Genomic DNA, 22,364 nt, shown 5'->3' on the forward strand with positions numbered 1-22,364 from the left:
TTTCCAGATGGTTGAAAGAAGCAGTTTCTTCTGCGTATTTGCTCAAGGGACGTAGAGTGCCAGAGTTACTAAAGGCACACTCGACCAGGGGAGTAGCTTCTTCCTGGGCAGAGAGTGGTTTAGTGCCGCCGCAGGATATTTGCAGGGCGGCGGTCTGGTCCTCGCTGCATTCATTTGTGAAGCATTATAGAATTGATGTGCAGGCCAGGCAGGATGCCAGTTTTGGGGAGGCAGTGTTGACTTCTGGGGTGCAAAGTTCCCGCCCTTAGATGTTTACTGCTTTGGTACTGCCCAAGCGTCTTGACCGGTCTGGAGGGTCGCTGAGGAAGGTGAAATTAGATCTTACCTGCTAATTTTCTTTCCTCTAGACCCTCCAGACCGGTCAAGAACCCTCCCGCTGTGTATATTTCTGGTGCTTTGTCCTAGTGTGCTTGAGAGATGATTGATATGGACATTTCTATGTTGCTATTGCTGATAGGACTCTAAATTGGGAGCTTTGGATTTCTGAAGTTCCATTGTTTTCCTCTGGGTTTCAGAGAAGGACCGCAACGCTGTGGCGTTCGGTTATTGGAAGCACGTTACCAAGAATTGTTTCTGAGTACAGGGTTCTTTGACCTTTCGGGGTTATAGTTTAGGTTTTTTCATTGGTTGCGTTTTGCTTTGTTAAGGATTTACTGGCTGCTTGGGGGTTGGCTGCTGGCTTATACTTGGTTCAGTTTTTGTGTTCTCAGTCTCCCTCTGCTGGTAGGCGTGCATAACCCAAGCGTCTTGACCGGTCTGGAGGGTCTAGAGGAAAGAAAATTAGCAGGTAAGATCTAATTTCACCTTCTCTGTGTTCATCCACGTCTTTTTGAATTCCATCACCATTTTTGGCTTTGCCACCTCCCTCAGGAGGGCATTCCAAGCAACGACCATCCTCTCCATAAAAAAAGAATTTTCTGAAATTATTCCTAAGTCTACCACCCTGCAACCTCAATTTGTGTCCTCTAGTTTTACCGTTTCCCCTACTCTGGAAAAGGTTTGTTTCTATATTTATACCTTTGAAGTATTTAAACGTCTATCATTTCTCTCCTGTCTTTCCTCTAGGTATACATATTCAGGCCTTCCAGTCTCTTCTGATATGTCTTTCGGCGCAAGCCCTATGCTATTCTTGTCACCTTACTCTGGACTGCTTAAAGTCTTTTTATATCCTTAGCAAGGTGTAGCCTCTTAAGGTGAACAGTACTCTAAAGTGCGGCCTTGCCAACAACTTGTACAGAGGCATCAACGCCTTCTTCTGCTGGTTATCCCTCTCTCTATGCAGCCTAGCAACCTTCTGACTACAACCTGCCTTGTCACACTGTTGTGTTGCCTTCAGATCCTGAGACACTGTCACCCCAAGGTCCCCCTCTCCCTGTCTGTGCATATCAGTCTCTCACCTCTAGGTCACAGGGCTCCCTTGGATTTCTATTCTCCAAATGCATCACTCTGCACTTCCTTGTATTAAATTTTAACTGCCAAACTATTAGACCATTCTAACTTTTGCAGATCCCTTTTTCATGCTTTCCACACCCTCCCGGGTGTCCACTCAACATAAAGATGTAGGTGACGCCTTTATGCTGGACTAATTTAATGTGTCGTTGACCAGTTTTCAAGAGTTATCATAGGGTAAGTGGGGAAATAATGCAATTAATACAAATGCATCTAGATTTTAAGATGTGTGCATATGTTAGTACAGCTAAGTGAAAGGAGCAGGAGGATAGACAGAAGTGATGAGACAATGACATTTTACAGTTCAAAGGCCCTATGTTGTTGATGTGAGAGAGCCAATGTCTCTGTTGAGTCCTTTGTGTCGGTCTCAGAGTGTTTGAACATTCTAACTTAGAAAGTTTTCCATTCCTGCATGCTCTTGAAGTTTCCTTTAAGTGGTTTTCCTTTGAGAAATGTTCACCTACTGGGCTATCATCCTGTTTTATTCTATAATAGTTGGTCTCTGAAAATTGGTACATGTCCTCAATTTTTGGACTTTTTTTGCATTCCTCTTCATGTTTTTTTGAATTTGATCATATATAATACATTAATAGAGAAGCATGAAGCCTTTTATTATGAATGTCGTTCCCATGTGGGTAGCTGTAAGATCCTGTAATATGTGCTGGCATAACTTGCATCATGGTGCCCCACAAGGTTTGCTTATTTTTATCATCTTTACATTTAACTTTGTATGTTAAGTTAGATAAGCAAGGCTTAGAATCAGGGGAATTGTAATTTTTAAAAAAATGTTGCAGACAAGAAAGAAACCCAAATAGACTAGTTCTTTATTATAATTAATACAGTTACAGTACCAATCACATTATTGTGTACAGAAACGCAGGTATTTGCATTCACTTGGAGTCACACAGGATTCTGCAGATAAGAGACCTGGAACTTTTCTCAGATAATTGGTCAGATCGCATGTGCATGTTGGACAGTCTGGAAATTTTTTCTCAAAAATTGGTCTAGACCTGTTTCAATCACAGCTAAGTCCAAAAATGTGTCCTAAATGACCACTGGAGGGATTAAGGCATGACCCCTTCCCACCCCCTAAAAATGTGAAAGAAACAGTACATACCAAGCGCTCTGACAGCTTCAGATGTTGTGGCCAGTCCTATTAGAGCAGCAAGCAGGTCCCAGAGTAGCTTAGTAATTGGTGCAGTGGACTGTAGAGAAGGGGACCCAGGCCCATATCCCACTCTAACTGGTACACTTGTAGGAGGAAGTGTTGGCCCTCCAAACACCACCAAAAACCTACTTTACCTACATATAGGTGACACCTGCAGGCATAAGTGCTATTGTAGCGGTGTACAGTTGACTACACTGGGTTTTTGGTGGGTTTTGCAGGTCTGATCATACAATATAAGGGGGTAACGGTGAGACATGTACCTGGGACCTTTTATATGAGGTCCACTTCAGTGCCCCCTGTGGCGCTCCACTGCTGTGTTGGGTTGTTTGTGTGGCCAGTCTACTAAGCATGCTGGCCCCCCCATACATCCCAGTAGTTTGTTTCTGTGTGTTTTTCTCTTGGACTCTCTACCCCACCTCCCCCACCCCCTGCCAGAAAATGTCCTAAAACATATATGCACTGAACACAAAGACATCTAGCAGATGACTTTTTTCAAAACAAAAAGTTGGGACGTTGTTCTGTTTGACAATGGTCACATTCGGTACTGGATTTTATCGGATTTAGATGTCGTATTGAAAATTCCCTTCTTAATATTTCTAGTATTCTTCAGAACGGCCACTAACTGCATCAGCTATTTCTGGTCTCCGTGAGACCAGGGGGGAAAGAGTTAAGTAGTGGTGACTCCACAGCAACCACCAAAGAAGAGTCAAACTTGTTAGTTGCTTGATGATAACATGAAGAGTCATCAATAGAACATTAAGATTAAACATCTGCACTTTTCACGCCGAGGGTCCGATTATGAAAAGATGTGTGTTTAGTCTGCATTAAGAGTGTTTTTCTTTTCCCCAGAATGAAACCCAGTTGAGCTCTGTTCTGATCTATTATTTTCTTGTCTTTTTTCTCACCTCATCTCGCAGTAGGTTGAAAAAATTGTCCTGGATCTGCCTGGTGGTGGTGCTGTTTACGCATGGCTTAAAAACACTGCACAGAAACTGGGAGTGGGAGTCTGAGTACACTCTGTTCATGTCGGCACTGAAGGTACAGTATCACCTGTCAAGTCATTGGGAAGTAAGAACACACATGAAATTTAAGAGCAACCTACTTATTATCAGCTTATACATGTATAAAACTAATAGTTGAAAATACAGCTAGTGTCTGAGTACTCACTTTTGCTTTTCTGTTTCTTGCCATTTAATAAATAATAAACAGTGATTTTACTGCTTAGCAGAAGGCGGTGTTTCAGCCTTGCAGCAATTTGTATTATCTGGACTCCCATATTGAGAGAGATCAGTTATGTGGCTTTACACACTTTTGTGGACATCCTTGAGCTTTTTAGCATTTTCTTCAAAACAAAAATATTTTTAAGCTGGCTGGTTTAAATATCCTGACAGTGTGAGCCTATGTCTGAAAAGAAGGTCAATCTTGCATTTTTTTTTTTTTTTAATATGCATTGGGCATGTGGTTTTTTATTCGCTATAAATGGCTGCCTCCAAGTGGGTCTGTACTTCCTGAATTTATTTTAGTTCTGAAGTCATTTTATAGATCTTTATCCTCAACAGTTTTAAAAAGCATTTTATATATTTTTTTCTCTATTATGTGTTACAATCTTGTAGCTTTTTACCATGCAAACCACGTTCTTCCATCATAGGACAAATTTTATAGATACTGTCTTCAGTACTATTAGCAGGATCAGTTCCCTGCTCCCATCCATCTTCAAAGCCTAATTGCCTCCGGCAAGCGGGAGCAGCTCCACTTGGTTTGATTCATGCCAAATCACTTTCAAAATGAAATTTAACACCATCCATGACTGAACAAACATCAGCAACTCCATTTTAACCAAAGCAAGTTGTATTCCAGAAGAGCTGTGAGTTTTGTAAACAGTTTAGTCCTATCCCCATGTTCAATGCCTTAATTTCAAATTTAAAATCTTTTTGTAAATGGTGTTTCATTGGCGAAGAACCACGAGATCACTATGACTTGAATTATTGAACACTGGGAAACAGAGCTATTTTTAATGTTTTTTTTTAAACAGTTTTCTTTCATTTTTAAGGAAAACACAACTGAAGAATATTGTTCATTTATAAACATCGGAAGAATGATTTCAGACTAGATGTTTTTCTTAAATGAGCCTTTTGATTAGAAGAAAGTAAATAAGACTACATAATATTACATGATAATAATGAGAAGAGAAACAATTTGGGCCCAGATGGGCATAACAAGAATGAAAGAATTACCAGTCATTAAAGGAGACATTTAGAAAGTGGGTAGAAAGGACACAGTGCAGGTGCTTTGAGTTTCTTGTGTGGCTAGCTGGTGTTATATTTTGTTGGGTTTTGTTATTCAGTTGTAATTTATGGATGGATTTTTTTTATGTATGTTTTTGTTGGACTTCAGTGTTTATCTTTGTGTACTTTATAATCTGTTTTACGTGTTTTATAAACGGCCTTGAATTTATGACAAGAGGTCTATGATTTAGGAAAAAGTTCCATAATGCACTGATTCTCAGCCCTAGTCTGTGGCATGCACCCAATCAAGATAGCCACAGCGAATATGCCTGAGATGATAATCATTGTGGATTTGTTGATAACTGGATGGCCATGTGGGTCACAAGGTCTAGGTGCCACTGACTTGTTGGTTTTCCATCAAAAGTGATAAAGTAATCCTGCTGAAATCAATCATACTATCTAAATTGCTGTTATTTCTTGACTGTTATATTCTGTTACAGGCAGACCTGCTTGTTCTCATTCTTTGACATAAAAATTTGTTATATTATGCAGTGAATATTTATCTCCCATTCTTGAGGTTTGCGAACAGGTCTGGTTTTCAGGGTACATACAATGAATATATTTGACATTTTGATCTGAGAAGTTTGGTTCGTTTGCATATTTTGGTTACCCTAAAACGCAGAGTCTGTTGTGCCATCAAAAGACCACTGTGAATACGCTTGTCTTTCATACTTCACACAGCTGAAATGGAGTCAAGCAGGGGACTCAAACTCCAGTACATGAGAGAGCAAACCAGTCAGGCTTTCAAGGTATCCATAATGAATGTGTGGTGGAGAACGCATACCCACTGCCTCCATTATATGAAGATTTCTCTCCTGCATATTAGGGGTATCCTGAAAAAGCAACTGGTTTGTGGGTCTTGTGGATCAGAGTTTGAACACACTGGTGGGGAGCTTGTGTGGGGTTTTTTTTTTTTTTTGTCTTTTACAGTAATCACATCACTTCCCCTGTTTCTGGAAATCAACTCCTGCGTCCTCAGTTCAGCTGGTTTACTATGTTCATACTTCATATTGATGCAGTGCCTGTAAGGGATCTGATGAGTATCAGCACGCTATCTACTCGGTTAATGTAGAGTATAAATAACTTGGGAGTCTGATTGTGTCTCAGCCTTTTGGCTGAGATTCAAGCCCAGGGTCTACACTATAAGCTGTCCTTGGCCCTTTAGCTGAGATTGAAAACCTGTCCAACATGGAGGTTTAATATCATGCAACCCATCTTCCCTCCCTCCTAACTCTGCTGGGGACATAATGGTATTAAGACCATTACCAAATTAGGGCACTTGCACTTCTGTAAGAAATTTTATTCAGTTTACTTAACATTCTGAAATGTGGAAGTTGTTACATAGAAAGGGCTTTCAAATACATACTTACAAGGACTGAAATTAAAATCCCTCAGGAGCAATTTATTTTAAACTTCTGTTTTTAAAGCAACGTTACTGTTACCAGAATGTCAAGTTGACTGTGTTTTGGCTAAAGTTGTCCTGTGATTCCATTTCAAGTTTTGTTCAAAATTAGATTTTTGTCTTCATATTTACTTGGGATATTTGGAGTAGAAAGGGCTGTTTTGTTATAACTGCCTTCATCCTGAATCTCTTGTGTGCTACTTGCTAGTAGTGATACCAGCTTACATTTCTGGTTTAGAAGCATTTCCTTTAATTCTTTGGGTCAACAGAAAGTTGGATCTAGGTAGAGCACTAAACATGCTTATGTTAGATTTCAGCAAGTAAGTTCTGCATAAGTGGATTATATATAAACTGAGCACCCATGATAATGGATCCTAAAGTTACTCACTGGTTTAGAAACTGGTTGAGTGGAAGGCAGCAGCGTAGTGGTAAATGGAATTCACTCTGTGAAAAAGGGTATTACCAGTGATGTGCCACAGGGATTGGTTCTTGGTCTAGTTTTTTGTTTTGTTTTTACATTTTTATAAGTGATATTGCAGAAGTGCAGTCTGGTAAGGTTTGCCTCCTTGTGGACGGTACCTAAGTGTACAGTAGGGGTGAACACCTTGGATGAAGTGGATTATAGGATGGAGGGATAATAGTGAAGCTTAGAGAATTTGGCAGCTATGGCTTAATGCTAAAAAAAATGCAGGACAAATTCATTTGGGATTCAAAAAGCGAAGGGAGTGGTACAGTATGGGGATGAAGTTTTTGTTTGCATAAGGAGCAAAACCTGGGGGTGATCATATCTGAGGATCTTAAGGTGGCCAGACAGAAAAGATGGCCGTGAAATGGGGAGGAGGGAGGGGGGGTGGTTAGGGGGTTAATTTTATGTTTATTGAAGGGGGGGGGGCGGAATGATTGTAACCAATGTCGTTACAGTTTATGCCTCATTTTCTGTACATCTTACCAATGTATGATTGTTGAATAAAAAAAAATCTTTAAATTAAAAAAAAAAAAGATGGCCGTGAAAGCTAGAAGGATGCTTGGATGCATAGGGTGAGAAACAGTCAGCAGGAAAAAAGGAGGTAATAATACCTCTAAGTGTCTGATGAGACCTCATTTAGAGTACTGTGCACAATTCTGAAAACCGCACCTTCAAAAAGATATAAGCAGATGGAGTTGGTCTACAGGGCAACTCCTAAAACAGTCAGTGGTGTTGATCATAAAGCATATGGGACACACTTAAAAATCTCAATATGTATACTTTAGAAGAAAGTCAGGAAAGGGGAGATGCACAGGAGGTGGGCCTCTTTCGCTTGAAGTAAGCTCTAGAACAAGGGGGCATAGGAAAAGGTGAAAATCCTGTACAGAAAGAGCCATAGATGAATGGAACAGCTTCCGAGTGGAGGTGGTTGAGAATAAGGGCTGTGTCTAAATTCAAGAAAGCATGGGACAAGCACGGAGGAGGAAGGGATTAGTGAAGATCATCTCAGTTTACTTCAAAAGTGCTAGTAGTGACCAACCAAGAGGAAACCAATAAAATCTTTAAAACTTATTCCATCTTAGAAATTAAATGGGGAGGATATGGAATTCTAATTTTTTTCTTTTGCCATCTGAGTACATGCTGTAGATTCCTGTTAATAGGGTCACCAAAACTGAGACTATAACCAGAATTTGCTTAGCTTATTTGGGACACTATACTGTTTAATAGGGCCAGTAACCGCCACATAGAGGCACATTTTCAAAGCACTTTGGGAAGCTAAGTGCTTTGAAAATGAGCTTGTTAGTGTGCTTTTATTTTTTTTTCTCCTCTTCGTGCTCCAGATGTCATAAATACATAACATGGAACCCAAGGAGCTGTCCTCGGTTGTTTCATGACAATTCTTTACTGACTGAGGCCTTTAGTCATGCTACACACTGACGTTTCCCAGCCACTAAACAAGAAGGCTGGCAAGCTACTAGGTGCATGCCTGTGTAAACAGACATTGCCTGTGGCTTAGTTGCATTTGTGCTGTGCACTGTTAAACCTGTACAGTTGGCTAAATGTTCTGCACTGGGATCAAGCATGCTGGAAATGGAGCCTCTGGGGCTGTGTGAAGCTGAGCCTGTAACAGTAGGCATGCCTCTGTCAGGCAGTGCTACCAGCACTCTGACTTTTAACTCTTCACATGCAGCTTCTTATAGTTGGGATGACCACTTTAATGGAGCAAAGTATTCTTGTCCTGACGTGTCCCAATTACCATAACTGGCTAGCCCTGCTGCTTCGTAATGTAACTGAACGCTGAGAAAAGTTTTAACAGTTTGCTCTTCATATTTAGGTAAACAAGAACAATGCCAAGCTTTGGAATAATGTTGGTCACGCTTTAGAGAATGAAAAGAGTTACGAAAGAGCCTTGAAATTCTTTTTGCAAGCTACTCACGTGCAGCCAGGTAAGGGGTGCATTAGTGATTTGCTGATTACTGCTTTGTATCTGTTATTTTCTAAGGCTGCCTTGAATAAGTACTCATCATTTGTCACCTATTTTGCATACACTTGATGAAGGTTAAACACATGTATATTGTTGGTCCAGTTAAAAAGTACTTATCTACAACATGATGTTAATTTCTTAAAAAAAAAAAAAAAGAAAAATTCTATTAGAGCAAGCTAGACTCTCCACATTGCAGGTATACTGCGTTACGGTTGCAGAGGAAAAGACTTCAGAGCTCCGCTTTCGCTTTTGATATGATCAGTGTGAAAGCTTCGCAATCCAGAATTCACGTCTTGAAAACAGACGACTCGTAGAAATCTGACGGGGCACGATACAAGGGTGCTCGCAGAAAACGGGGGGTAACGCTCCTAAAGAAGCACTGGCGAAACGGGGGCTTGCTGTAGCGCGTTCCCAACAGTCTACGCTAGTAAAGAGATAAGTACCGTGTGTTTTGTGTCTTAAGTTTGATGAAAGATAAATTACAACAAAAGAGATTTAATAAGATAAAATTTGAAAATAAAATAAAAAGGAAACGAAGCCCCAGAGGGTTTTGACTCATGAAGCAGCTCACCAGAAGTTCACACTTCAGAAATCTGTTTTCAGGCCGTGAATTGTGGATTGCGAAGCTTTCACACTGATCATATCAAAAGCGGAGCTCTGAAGTCTTTTCCTCTGCAACCATAACGCAGTATATCTGCAATGAGGAGAGTCTAGCTTGCTCTAATAGTACTTTGAATTATATTCTTCAGAAGCACCAAGTGAAAAGTAAAAAAAACAGACAAAAACTCCTAACTACAGTAGACTTAGTAAGAACAACTTATTACTGATTATCAGTCTCTAATCCTTTCAAGTTCTCAGGTTCTTGTTTGGGTCAAAAGGGCCCAAAGCAAACAGTGAGAGAGAGAGGAATATCCCCCCCAGATTTCATCTTCAGTGGAAAAGATTCAGCTGAACTCACTGAAGAATCATACACCTACTCTTCCTGACGGGCAAGGGTTCTCGGCCCAGTCCTTGAGACGCACCTAGCCTGTCAGGTTTCAGGATATTCTCAGTGAGTTACATTTGCACACAGTGGAGGTAGCGCATGCAAGTTTCTCATGCATATTCATTGTGGGTATTCTGAAAAGGAAGGATGTGCGGAGAGGCTGAGATCATACTCCACATACCCTGGCTTAGGAGTGAGGTTCATTATGTCACGGTATGCGCAAAAATAACCCATTTGGAAACATTGCCCCCAAGTCACAGAAAACAGCTACTGTGATGTCAACTGAGTGCAGCAGGTTGTTAAAGTATTATCCTGACCAAGAGACTGGATATTCAGGCAAAATGTACACTAGTAGTGACGACTATTGTGATTGATACCAGTTTGTGCTAGTATTCTATAACAGAATCTGTGCACCCAGAACTGGCACGAACCGCACTGCATTTTAGTGCCCAAATTTGGGTGTCAGTTTATAAAATTGCCACCATAACATTTTTGCAAATATTTATCTTTATCCTCAATATAGCAAATCAAAACATTGATGAATACATAGTTGTGATTGTGACAACAGTAGCCAAATCATGGAAGATATCGTTGAAGGCTGCCCACTTCAGTCTTTTCCAGGGGACACAGCCAGCTTTCACAAGTTCACACAAAATGGCGTAGCTTGGCTCCAGAATGTGGAGGTTATGTTGCTTCCATTCTCATACAAGAGTTCATCTGTGTATGTAACTGTACAGATGAAAACTTTCATTGTAAGATGATTTTTATAGCAGTCTCATACCTTTGACAAAGAATTGTGCAATGTTGGAAAACTGGATGTTTCCATCAGACAACCAAAAGAGGAGAGTCAGCACAGATTTTCTGGCAATAAGACTGTTGGAGCTCACAGCTAAGGAAAATGATCCTTTTTTTTTATTAAATTCCCTCTTAAATCCATATTTAAAACTGACAGTCCTCTTAATTAGATCTGTTGTAATCACAAGAATTACAGTTGTTCCATGTCAGATGCAGAACTGAAACGTTAGTTCATCAAACTTGTTGGTGAGAAGCAACTGCTTACAATTCCTGGGAATGCTGGACTGTTCACTTTTATTCCTTAGCTTCTAGCACAATGGTTGTCCTTAGGTGCCCTATCCTTCAACTCACAATATATGGTAACAGTTACTGGGTTTTACGTTGCAGTAGTCTGGTGCTTAATGGGCTATATGCTTCCAGTTATACTCTGCTGTAAAAGTGTGGTTCATTTCTCCTGTTATTTTTTTTTTTCTATCGTGCAATGCACGTAACATTTAGGAGCCTACACTATGCTATGCATTAAGTGCCTGTGTTCAAAGAAAAAACAGATCCCATAAATTAAAAGTCCCAACTTTGTTCCTAAATTAAGCACCTACTTCAGTAGAAAGGTCATCTAAATTTAGCACCCTAAATTTAGACCTCCAATACGTTTATCTAGATTTAGGACCTTGAGAGCCTCTTCTACAAAGCCACGCTATCGATTCTCAGTGCAGCAAATGAGAGGAACCCATTTGATTCCTGTGGGCTTCCTCTCATTTGTTGCGCGGGAATCGCTATCGGGGCTTTGTAAAAGAAGCCCTAAGTTAGGTGCCTAGTGCTAAGCTTCTTCTCCTTAGGTCCGTCTCTATAATTGCCTACTTTTTAGACTCCAGTGTTTAGGGTCTTAAAAGGATTCTAAATTTAGGGATTCTTCTCAAGTACATTTTAAAGGGACCAAATTAGGCTCCTATATCCCTTTTGAAAATTGGTCTGTGAACTCTAGTTGCACACACTACTTTGTATGTGTTTACTGTTGACTAAAGTCTAAAATTTAGCACCTGTGTTGAACCAGGAGTTAATTTTTTTTTTGAATGCCTGCTGAGCCAGTGACATAGCCATGGGGTGGGCCCAGGTATGCAGGAGGCCACCTACTTTGGGCTTAGGCCACCCAACAGTAGCGTACCTTTGCTTGTGGCTGGCAGGGATCCCCAAACCCTGCCAGCTATAGATTGCTCACGGTGGCCAGAACTCCTATCAAGCTTGGCAGTCTGTGGCAATGTCTCTTGGCCTCTGCCAGCACAACGGGCATGCTCAGTTTACCCTCATGCATAAAAACTAAGCATGTGAAGGTTGCGGGAGTCAGTGGTGACTCGAGGAAACTGCCGCCAACTGCCAAGTTTTGTAGAAGTTCTGGCTGCTGAAGGAGGAAGTCTTCATCTGGCGAGGCTTGTGATCCCTGTCAGCAAAGGGAATTTATATTTTCATTTGGGGGTATTGAGGGGATGAGATGGGAGTGAAGAGAAAATTTTGTGGTGGTCTGGCTGTGGACTAAGCTTACCAGAAAGCATTAACAGTGCAGGTGAAGGTCCTGCACAGGACATGACATTATAAAAGATCACCCACGGGTCCTTGCACCATTACATGCCATTCTGCATTTTGTTTTGGAAAAGACACCAACACAAACATAAAGTTATTCTATAGATACAAAAGGAATTACAAAAAAAATTCATGACAGTTGGTTTCTTCACAATGCATGAGGTACAATGATTTTTCTAATAAAGGACATGCTACAGGGTCCTATGAAATGACATGATTATGATAGTCATTGTTAATACTTCCTTGTGAGTGGAGGAGTAGCCTAGTGGTTAGTGCAGCAGACTTTGATCCTGGGGAACTGAGTTCAATTCCCACTGCAGCTCCTTGAGACTCTGGGCAAGTCACTTAACCCTCCATTGCCCCAGGTACAAAATAAGTACCTGAATATATGTAAACCACTTTGAATGTAGTTGAAGAAACCTACGAAAGGCGGTATATCAAGTCCCATTTCCCCTTCCCTTCCCTTCCTGTGATCAGTTCACATACAATTGCAGATGTTTTGCGGTACACCTTCCTTCGAGCTTTGACCCCCCCCCCCCCCCCCCCAAAATGTTCTTCTGCTGTTGACACCTCAGCCAGGGCTCCTAGTGCACCCACATCCCAGCCCTCCTCTCAGATTGTGTTTTTCTTGCTGTTAACAGCATCAGCTAGAGCCATAGCTGCAAACCTGATTCTCTCCCATATATCATCAGCTTGTCTGCACAAGGTACTAATTAAGCTAAGGCCTTCTGTAGCCACAGTGGTACAAGAAGTTCACAGCATCAGAAGAGTTTCTGCTGCATATGTCCTGCCTGTTGCACATCATTTACTGATATCCAAATTTGTTTTGCCGCCAGGCAGAGGAGTATGTAGTGCAGGACTGAAGGGGTATAGCAAAAAAAGTGGCTGCATTTGTATCCAGTGGTTTTGCAGTTGTAAGCATGTGTTATAGTTGCACAGATAAGCAGGCAAAGGCATTTTTATACCTAACGCTGTTGCTTCATTATATGGGTTGTCTGGCCATCTGTTTAAAACAGGTGTCATGCTCTGTAGCTCTTAATAGTAATGGTTCTCCAAAGTCTAGTTATTGCAGTGAGATGGGAATAGGAAATTGCATGATTCACTCTGTTCCAGCAGATTTGGGACTTCATTTTCTGGTCTGTTTTTATTCCATTGTGTCAACAGTGCTGCTTCCGATAAATGTACAATATACATTTTTCTTCCCTTTTGTACCTTTTAGATACTAGTGCCCTAGACACAGGGACACATGCAGCAGACATTTTGCATTTATTAAAATTGGCCTCAAGAGTTGTGTTCTCTCTGTATGTTCATGTACTTTGTCCTGTGATTCACTGGAACACTTTCCAAACTGCCTAGTAGATGAGAATCTTTACCCCCACTTTTAAGGGCTTATTCACATGTTTCCTGTCGAGTAGCAGCTTCATATTGTAGCATTTATTTGCTGTGTTATGGTACTGGGTTTGGTATTAATATATTCTGGTATTAATTTTTTAAATAAAATTTTAAAATTTTTTAAATTAAACTCAATGCCTCACAATGTAACCATAATCGAGCTGTAACAAATTGTACTTCCATCAATACAATTTATTGTAAGCCACACTGAGCCCACATATAGGTGGGAAAATGTGGGATACAAATGCAATAAAATAAATAAATTTTGGATTTTTCTTGTCCTGCATCCATACATTCCCATACAAGATGGGTCAGCCTGCCAGAAATTCTGCCATTGGTCGTAAAGCATGCACTTTGAAATATGTTTGTTGCTGTTTTGGTAGCTAGCTGGGCTAAGCATGGAATCTAATGAATCTTGGTCTCATGATATTCAAAGCTCCTTTAGATGTGAAAATACTGACATTTAAAATCATTTTTGCTGTAAGCATTCTCATTCATTTGAAATGTTTCAGTCCACTTTTTCTGATTGGCTTTTTTATTTATAGTAAGGGTCTTTTAATGCCTTACAGAAGTGTTTACATCTTTGTGAATTTTTCAAATTCTGCTGTCTTAAAAAAAAAAAAAAAATATATATATATATATATAATTCAAGACAAGCTGTACAACGTAGCATAACTCTACACATTCAAAGTAAAAGAACAAATATATAAATATTCAAAGGTAACTAAGAAGGCAAAAAATTTGATTGTGTAAATTAGTGATTTCCTTGGATCAGGACCCCAAATGGTCCCATGTCTATGAAGGGGACACAGAAGCAGGTCTACTCCCCTTTCCCTCTAGACTGGTGGTTTTCAACCCAGGGATCACCTGGCCAATCAGATTTTCAGAATATCCACAATGAATATGCATTGAGGTAGATCTGCATGCAGTGTCTTCTAAGGCCAATGATTACAAAGTTTCTGATAAAGCTCTTGTACATTGCCCTTGGCTGAAGATTGTCATTGTGGTAACCAGATCAAGTATGTTGGAGCCATATAAAATAGAGAGGAATAATTGCAAATTAAGGTTGAGCAGGAAGAAACTGCCAGGTCCAAAAAAGGGCACACAGCAACTGAACATCCCTAATGTTTTCCGATGTCTTTTCAGTGTAAATGAAGTAACTAGTACTTTGGGTCTATTTTAATCCAGATTTTTTTTTCTCATAGACAAGAGAAGTCTTAATCATGTCCTTAATAGCAAAATGTACACTTGTTTAGGATTTCACCTAAGCACAAATGTTTAAAATGTTTTGTTCAAATATGATATTAGTTAAGCTAACTTAAATATCTCTCTTCACTGAAGATGATATTGGTGCCCATATGAATGTAGGAAGAACCTATAAAAATTTAGATCGAGCCAAAGAAGCTGAAGATTCGTACATGATTGCTAAATCATTAATGCCACAGGTAAGAATTTTATGGGATTGCTTTAAATCAGTCTTAAAGCTTTTTTGAGTTAATTTTCAGGGGGAAAAAAATCAAAACACCTGCAATGCGTACCAAAAGATGTTTGTAAACTTATTTTGCGTTAGTATGGTATAATCTGCCTTAGAGCAGATATTGTAGAAGGTATCTCTTTGTCTACTAAGGAGAAACTTTTGCTAGAGGTTTTAGGAAAAGGACGGCAAGGTAAGAACAGTTCTCCTGCAGACTGACTACAGTATACAGCACATCTGAACACACATTTAACCTTGCCATTAAAAGAAAAAAAAATGGTAATAAAGCACATTTGGCAAACACTAATTCAGAGTGCTTGTGGCTGTCTTGGACCTGGATAAGACTGGAATCTTACTAGATTCTACTGACTTTATATCGGATGAACGTAGACATGGTGAGGGCAATTCCATAATGTAGATGCTAACGTGTGCATTATGCGAGTAAATATTTAGAACACTAGCATTTTCACACGTGTGCTCATCTGCACATGTAAATGCAAACATGCTACTGAAGCGCTGTTCTGCAGATACTCGTTTAACCTGCATAGCATGCATTTGCAAGGGGGTGTACACAGGAGCGGAGCATGACAGGGTATAGTTGGGACTCCCACTTAATGCATTTAACTTACAGAATGCTGCAAGTTTTGTGGGTAGCTGCAGCACTTATGCCGTGATGCTCAGAAGCAAACACAGGCGCTAGAGGCCATTAGCGCCAAACTAGCACCCGCATTAGTGAGCACAGAATGCTCAGGCTGTAGCGCAGGAAACAATGAGCACGCTAAAGATTAGCACAGATAGCATGCTAATGTAGTCAAATGGATGTTAATGAGGTAATTTCCTATTCCCTCCCAATGCTGAGAGAAGAGCGCACGAAATAAAAGCTGCCCTTTCTGCTGAAAAACAACACCAGCTCAGAGCAGCCGTTAGGGTGTTTGAAGAGAGGGGTTGGGGGGATGGGGTGGTTGGGGAGGTGAGGGGGAGGGAGCCCTTGCTAGCCTTTGGAAAAGGCCTTGTCCCACGAATTCTTCAAATATTCTGTCTTAACATGTTTTCTGCCACCTTCAAGGTTGCCATAACATGGATAGCATAGTGAGTAGCCCTATTTCCAGAAGCACCCCCAGCTAATGTTTGTCCTTCAATCTTTATATGTACAACTAAGTAGAATTTACATCTGTAAAATGAAGAAAAATACATTATGTGTAACAGAGTATAGTAACTGTAGTGCTTTTAAATGTAAAATATTTCAATTTTGAAAGAACTGAATTACTAGCAGTTCAGTTAGTGAAACAATGGGATAAGGTGGAAAAATGATAGGGTGATAAGGGGGTGCATAAACAATAGAAAAAGGGCAGCATAGGAGGAGGGCATTTTTCCCCTGCATTTTGGGACAGTTCTAAGGCAGTTCTCAACCCAGTTCTTGGGGCACCCTAGCCAGTCAGGTTTTCAGGGTACCCACAACAAATATGCACAAGAGGGAAATTTTCATACCAACGAAGACTATCTTGCACATCTTCATTATGGATACCTGAAAAGCTGATTGGCTGGGTGTGCCCTGAGAACTGATTTGAGAACCACTGATCTAAGGCCAGAAGATGCTTCTTTGCACAAAGGGTAGTGGATTCATGGAATATGATGGCGGTAGAAACCATCCGCTCGATATTCAGCCTGCGGTGTTAAGCAGTGCCTGAGCTGATCACAGGCATGGGCTGAACTGACCCTGGAAGTTCAGTACCTGGGCATGCGCAGCTCTCAACGTTGAATATCTGGATCTCAGCAGTCACCCGGAAGTTAGACGATGGCTGTTAAGCTGTGATATACAACGAAGATGAGACAAGGATATGGTCTTAAGGGTTTGACAAATGCGGTTTTACTCAAGAGAAAATAAAGCTTACAGCAATGAAAGTTACGTTTATGATTTGAACGTGATAATGGAAGTACACCACTGAGGTACCGAAGGAGAAGTTTTGTAAGGTGACGTGAGGAGTCAGCGCAGTGTGGATAAAAGGAGGACAGTGATAACATTCTTTTATAGAACACGCATAAAATAATTTTGTTGCACATCATTTTCAAGTGCAATATAAGAAGCTCGTCGGCACGAAAAGGACTATTTATAACATCTGAATTCAATATATAACGTATCTATTTGTAACAACAAGTGTCGCATATTTGTATAGTGACAAGAAATGTTATCGTGAAGAGTTAGCGATACATCTCCTTAGAGGGAAAAGTGATTGTGAATAAGCAACAGTATGAATGAAGGAAGGATATGATTTAGTATATATGGATGGAATGTATTAGAATTAGAAGGACCTGATATAATTTAGTAGTTGATTTTATATACAAGATTTTGATATGAATAAAGAATTTTACAGTAAAGAAAATGGTTGAAATATTTGTAACTTTCTAGTTAAGATGGACCTGTTTAACTTCTGTCTTATCCAGGTCATTCCAGGAAGAAAGTATGCAGCACGGGTGGCCCCTAACCATCTAAATGTTTATATAAACCTTGCCAACTTGATCCGTGCAAATGAGTCGCGTCTCGAAGAAGCAGATCAGTTATATCGGCAAGCGATAAGCATGAGGCCGGATTTCAAACAAGCTTACATTAGCAGGTACTGTAATTATATGAACTTATGAAATCATAGGATGCCACACTGCATACAAAAGCATCTCGTTTTCTTCCTGGAATGAAAAGTTGAACAGTTCACACTTCTATTAATATAACTTTTAGCCTCTCTGAAATTTAGCTATGCTATGATTATCAATTACAGCATAAACTGTGGTGTCCATAAAATGGAAACTGAGTAAGACCAGGTTTCTAAGGTCTTTGTCCCGAAAATGGCAAGTAGCATGCGTTATATCACATCGTATTGTTTCGATGGATTTATCTTATTGGGCAAACTGGATTGACCGTATTAGTCTTTATCTGCTGTCATCTACTGTGTTACCATGTTAGTACAGGCAACAGTATTACATGACGAGCAGTCGCACCACAATAGAGGCAAGTATGATTTCAACTGGTGATTAAAGAATGGTCTCAAATTCCTCTGAACAAAATGTTGATTTCCTCAGCGACCCCCCAGACCGGTCAAGATGCGTGGGTTATGTACTCCTACCAGCAGAGGGAGACTGAGAAAACACTGAGCTTTGAACACTGACTATATAACCTGTGCAGTACATACAGTAGCCATTATTTTCTCAGTCTCAGCAGAGGTAGAAGGGACAACCTGTGCAGTCTTCAATAGTCTGGTGAGGTAGTTTTGATTTTAGGGATTAAGGATTTTTGGGTTTCTTCCAAAGATTTCTATCCTTTGAGCACCCTGTACGTGGTTTGCCAAAAAAAAAAAAAAAAAAGTGCTTCAGGGCCCTGGGTCCGGTGGGGCCCAGTAGTTCCCCCTGGGGCGTCACACCTGCTTGTCGGGTCCCTCCCCCTGTGCTGCTCTCCAGTACTGTGTTACTGGCAGCTTTTTGCCTCGGCTGCTTTTTGTGTACTGTAGCCTTGAGAGCCTTACAATTTTCAGCTGCCAGAATTGTCTTCTGTATCTTTAAGGGAGATACATTTAATTATTTGGTGCGGAACGAACGGGAGTTCATTTCCGTCCTAGGAGCGAGAGAGCAGTGCTTTTGGGGCTTTCCTGACCTTGGTGTCAGTACGGGGTAGCGCTGCCTTTACCTTTGAAGTTATGGCAGGCAAACTAGACCTAACAGTTTACAGTTTCATTTTACCAGATTAATGAGGCCATAGTCATTTTAATAGAATTTGATAGCTTGAGTTATTACAGTCATGATGATTTTCAATGTAAGAAAAATAAAATATATCCAGTAAATGCTCTACAAATCCAGAAACGCAAAAACTGTAAATTTTTGCTAACACTGGACTTTCTTCAACTTAATCTACAAAGGGAAAGCAGGCTTATGAAATAGCTATGTATTTGTCCCCATCTATGTGGGTGGGTGGGTGTGTATATGTGTTTTTTCTGATCCAAGCAAATGTTTGACGTGTGCGTGTGTGTATTTTGCAAAGTAGGTGTCTTTAGTTATATATGGGATGTCTGTTTTAAAATAGCTGTTATATAAATATTTTAAATAATCACTGGTCACAGCAGCCATATTGAAGGAGCTGCTGCTAGAGGCAGGAATGCGTGACATACTTCTGCCTCCATCGCCTCCTACTGGACCACCAATGATGGGGTAGGCCTGGGGTGGGTGGAGCCTCGAGCTAGTGGGGGTGGGGCCTATGGAGCCCTTAGGAATTGGGTGTTCTGGGGAGTGGTGGTGGTAATGGCATAGGATAGGGACAGGGGGACGACCAGGAAGAAGAGGGGCTTCCTTGAGGGGGCAGGGTCTCACTGCAGAGGGTTTTTTTTTCTTAAGCGGGTGCCGGCCTGATATTCAGTGCCGGCACCCACATAAGTATCTTATGCATGCCCTGGCTGAATACCAGCATGGACCCATATAAGCTCAAGCGGCCAGGGCAGTGTCAGTTACTACTACTACTTAGCCCCAGATATATATTGCCAGTGCTCGGATATGGCCCGGCACTAAATATCTGGGGCTAATCTAACCGGCAACATTTGGCATTTAAAAAACAAAACAAAACTGACCGTTTCTGGCTTAATATCCGCTGGTTTCTTTATAAAGAGGATTTAGAAGGAAATTCTTGGGTGGTAGTGAGATGTTATCTTTGTATGTTTTTTTTTATCAGAGGAGAATTGCTTTTAAAAATGAACAAACCCCTAAAAGCTAAGGAGGCTTACCTGCGGGCCCTGGAGTTGGATGAACTGAATGCAGATCTTTGGTACAATTTGGCAATTGTTTATATTGAATTAAAGGATCCAACAGAAGCCCTGAAGAACTTCAACCGAGCTTTAGAACTAAATCCTAATCATAAGCTGGCGTTATTCAACTCTGCCTTGTTAATGCAAGAATCAGGTAGGTTTATTTTATCAAGGTGGTGGTTGACTTTTGAGCATCTTGTAGTCGCTTGAGAAAAAGCTAGCCATGTTTTCATTAGTCTGATGTTTCAAGCACTTCAATAATAGGTTTAAAATAAAGTGTTGTCTTCCTTAGTTCCTAAACTGGGATAGGGTTTAGATTGTAAGGTTAACTCTCAGATATCCATGGTTCTCACCTCAACCTATTTTAGACATTATATGCTTGGTCACACGCTAGTCTGTGTTTTCATGATACATGTTCAGTGACTTACTTTCATGATTTTGAGTTATTCATACAAGTTGCACATAGACCAATGCACGGCCTGTTGGAGGAGGGGCCTCCATTCGGAAAAAAATATTTATTTTTTTAAATAAATATGACGTTCAGATACAGTAGTTTCCATTAATTATAAACAAGTTTGCACACTTCTACATATATAAATTTGTTTAGCTCACACGTCTTTTCATTGGTAGCTCAAGGTAAGTTGCGTTCAGGTACAATCCAAGTTTATTCCTAAGAAGATGGAGGATCTTTTTGCATTCAAGACCGGCTACAAAATTAGTAAGCGGTCTTGAATGCAAAAATGATAGGGACAGGCTTATGAAACTCAACATGTATACGCTGGAAGAGAGGACAAAGAGGAGACATGATAGAAACGTTTAAATATCTCAAGGGCATTTATGTACAGGAAGAGAGCCTTTTTCAAATGAAGGAGAGCTCTGGGGCATATGACAAAGTTAAAAGGGAATAGGCTTAGGAGTAACCTAAGGAAGTATTATTTCACAGAAAGGGTGGTGGAGGCATGGAATGGCCTCCTGTTGGAGGTGGTGGAGTCGAGGACTGTTCCAGAATTTAAAAAGTCATGGGATAAGCATGTGGGATCGCTTAGGAACAGGCTTCCCTGCCCCCGCTGCTGGAAAGCCTCCCCCTAACTTAGTACTTTAAACTCCATCATGCTTTACTGTAGAGATAGTGTTAGGTAGACGTGCTGTGTTTTATGTCTCACACACCCCACTTGGCATTACACCCTGAAAGTTCCACTTTGGTCTTAACAGAGCACAAAACTTTCTTCCACAAATGTGCAATGTTCATCAATGTGTCTTCACAAATAGTGTGCAGCATATCACATGGCATTTATTCAACAGTGGCTTCCTTTTTTCCACTGTCCTATACAGGCCATGTTCATGGAATAATCTTGAAATTGTTGAACCATTAATGTTTTCCCCTGTCACAGCCAGAGACCTCTCTGGTTATTTTAAACTAATCATGGCTCTCACAGTGACCAGCCTTGCAATTTCTATGAGTAGTGGCTTTGGAGAAGCAGTCTGACTGAAGTGGTGTCTTGATGCCATACTTAATAGATCTGATAGTGCCCCAAGGAATATACAGACACATTGAAGTTGTTGCCTTCCCCAGAACTATGCCTTTGAATAACTTTATCCCAGACCTTTTTAGGTAGCCATTTTCATCTTGTTAAAACTTTGCTTCACATTCACTTCATACAACAGAAATACAGTGGTGTAAAATCTGCTTTAGCGCACCAGTATAGAAGATGGCCCAGTGACCCATGAACTGCAGGAGGGAGCAGAACACAATGCAAGGTTCTTTGCAATTAGATAAGATATAGAATTAAGGCAGAGAGAAAAAATACATTTTATTACTCCTCATCGCTGAGACTTTGCTTTAAATGCCTACTGAGTCTTCAGACCTTAAAGTTAGGAGGGGAGGATTTTGTTATAAATAAGGTGGAATAGTATTCCAGAGGGAGGGAGGTCACCAATAGTCACCCTCAAATTTCTAACTGCATTGTAGGAAGGAGGCACACAAAAAGAAGCCTGAGTAGAGGGTAGTTGAGAAATAAGACAATCTGCTAGCTATAACAGTTGATCATAACTTAATGCTCAGTATTTGAGAATAAGAATCTTACTCTAAAATAATATGAAACTGGGAACCAATGTTGGAAAAAAATACATAAAAAGAGAATGGGCAAATGTCAAAATCTTGCTTCTTCTATTGACTTGTCCACCATACTCTTCATTGGTTGGAGACATTTAAGTGCTCATTTTCAAAGCACGAGAGGTACAAAGTTGCACAGTATCCTGTGTAATTTTGTAAGTCTATGCACTTTCAAAATGGACCTCTCTTTGTAAAAGGTATTGCAGTTGTCACTATGCAGTTAGAAGGGTGTAGAGTAACAATTTGAAGTTGTAACCAATCGGCCGCACTTTAATTGTTCTAATCCTACAGTACCACTAGAGGATCTCACTAACGCATCATTTTGAGGCCTCAAAAGAAAGGAATTAAACTTAAAAAAACCAATGTACAGACAGAATCAGGAAGCAATAGAGGCACTCCCTGAGTAGAAGGGGTGAGAGTAGGAAGAATTGACATCGATTAAACCAGATTGACTCACACTTGGCAGTATTTAGTTCA

General features: G+C 40.4%; 1 protein-coding gene across 2 annotated transcripts in view; it reads left to right on the forward strand.

Annotated features, from left to right (window-relative positions):
- Positions 1–22,364, forward strand: part of TMTC3 (transmembrane O-mannosyltransferase targeting cadherins 3) — an 81,792-nt gene that overhangs the window by 37,604 nt on the left and 21,824 nt on the right. Inside the window, exons 9-13 of one of the 2 annotated variants that reach the window (XM_030213748.1) lie at positions 3,556–3,676; positions 8,626–8,737; positions 14,864–14,967; positions 17,439–17,608; positions 19,702–19,928. In XM_030213748.1, the coding sequence (XP_030069608.1) occupies positions 3,556–3,676; positions 8,626–8,737; positions 14,864–14,967; positions 17,439–17,608; positions 19,702–19,928 (734 nt within the window). The remainder of the gene's footprint in view (positions 1–3,555; positions 3,677–8,625; positions 8,738–14,863; positions 14,968–17,438; positions 17,609–19,701; positions 19,929–22,364) is intronic. The other variant, XM_030213749.1, reaches the window with a different exon arrangement.

This window comes from Microcaecilia unicolor, chromosome 9, assembly GCF_901765095.1.
Source record: "Microcaecilia unicolor chromosome 9, aMicUni1.1, whole genome shotgun sequence".
In the NCBI taxonomy this organism is placed as follows: Eukaryota; Metazoa; Chordata; class Amphibia; order Gymnophiona; family Siphonopidae; genus Microcaecilia; species Microcaecilia unicolor.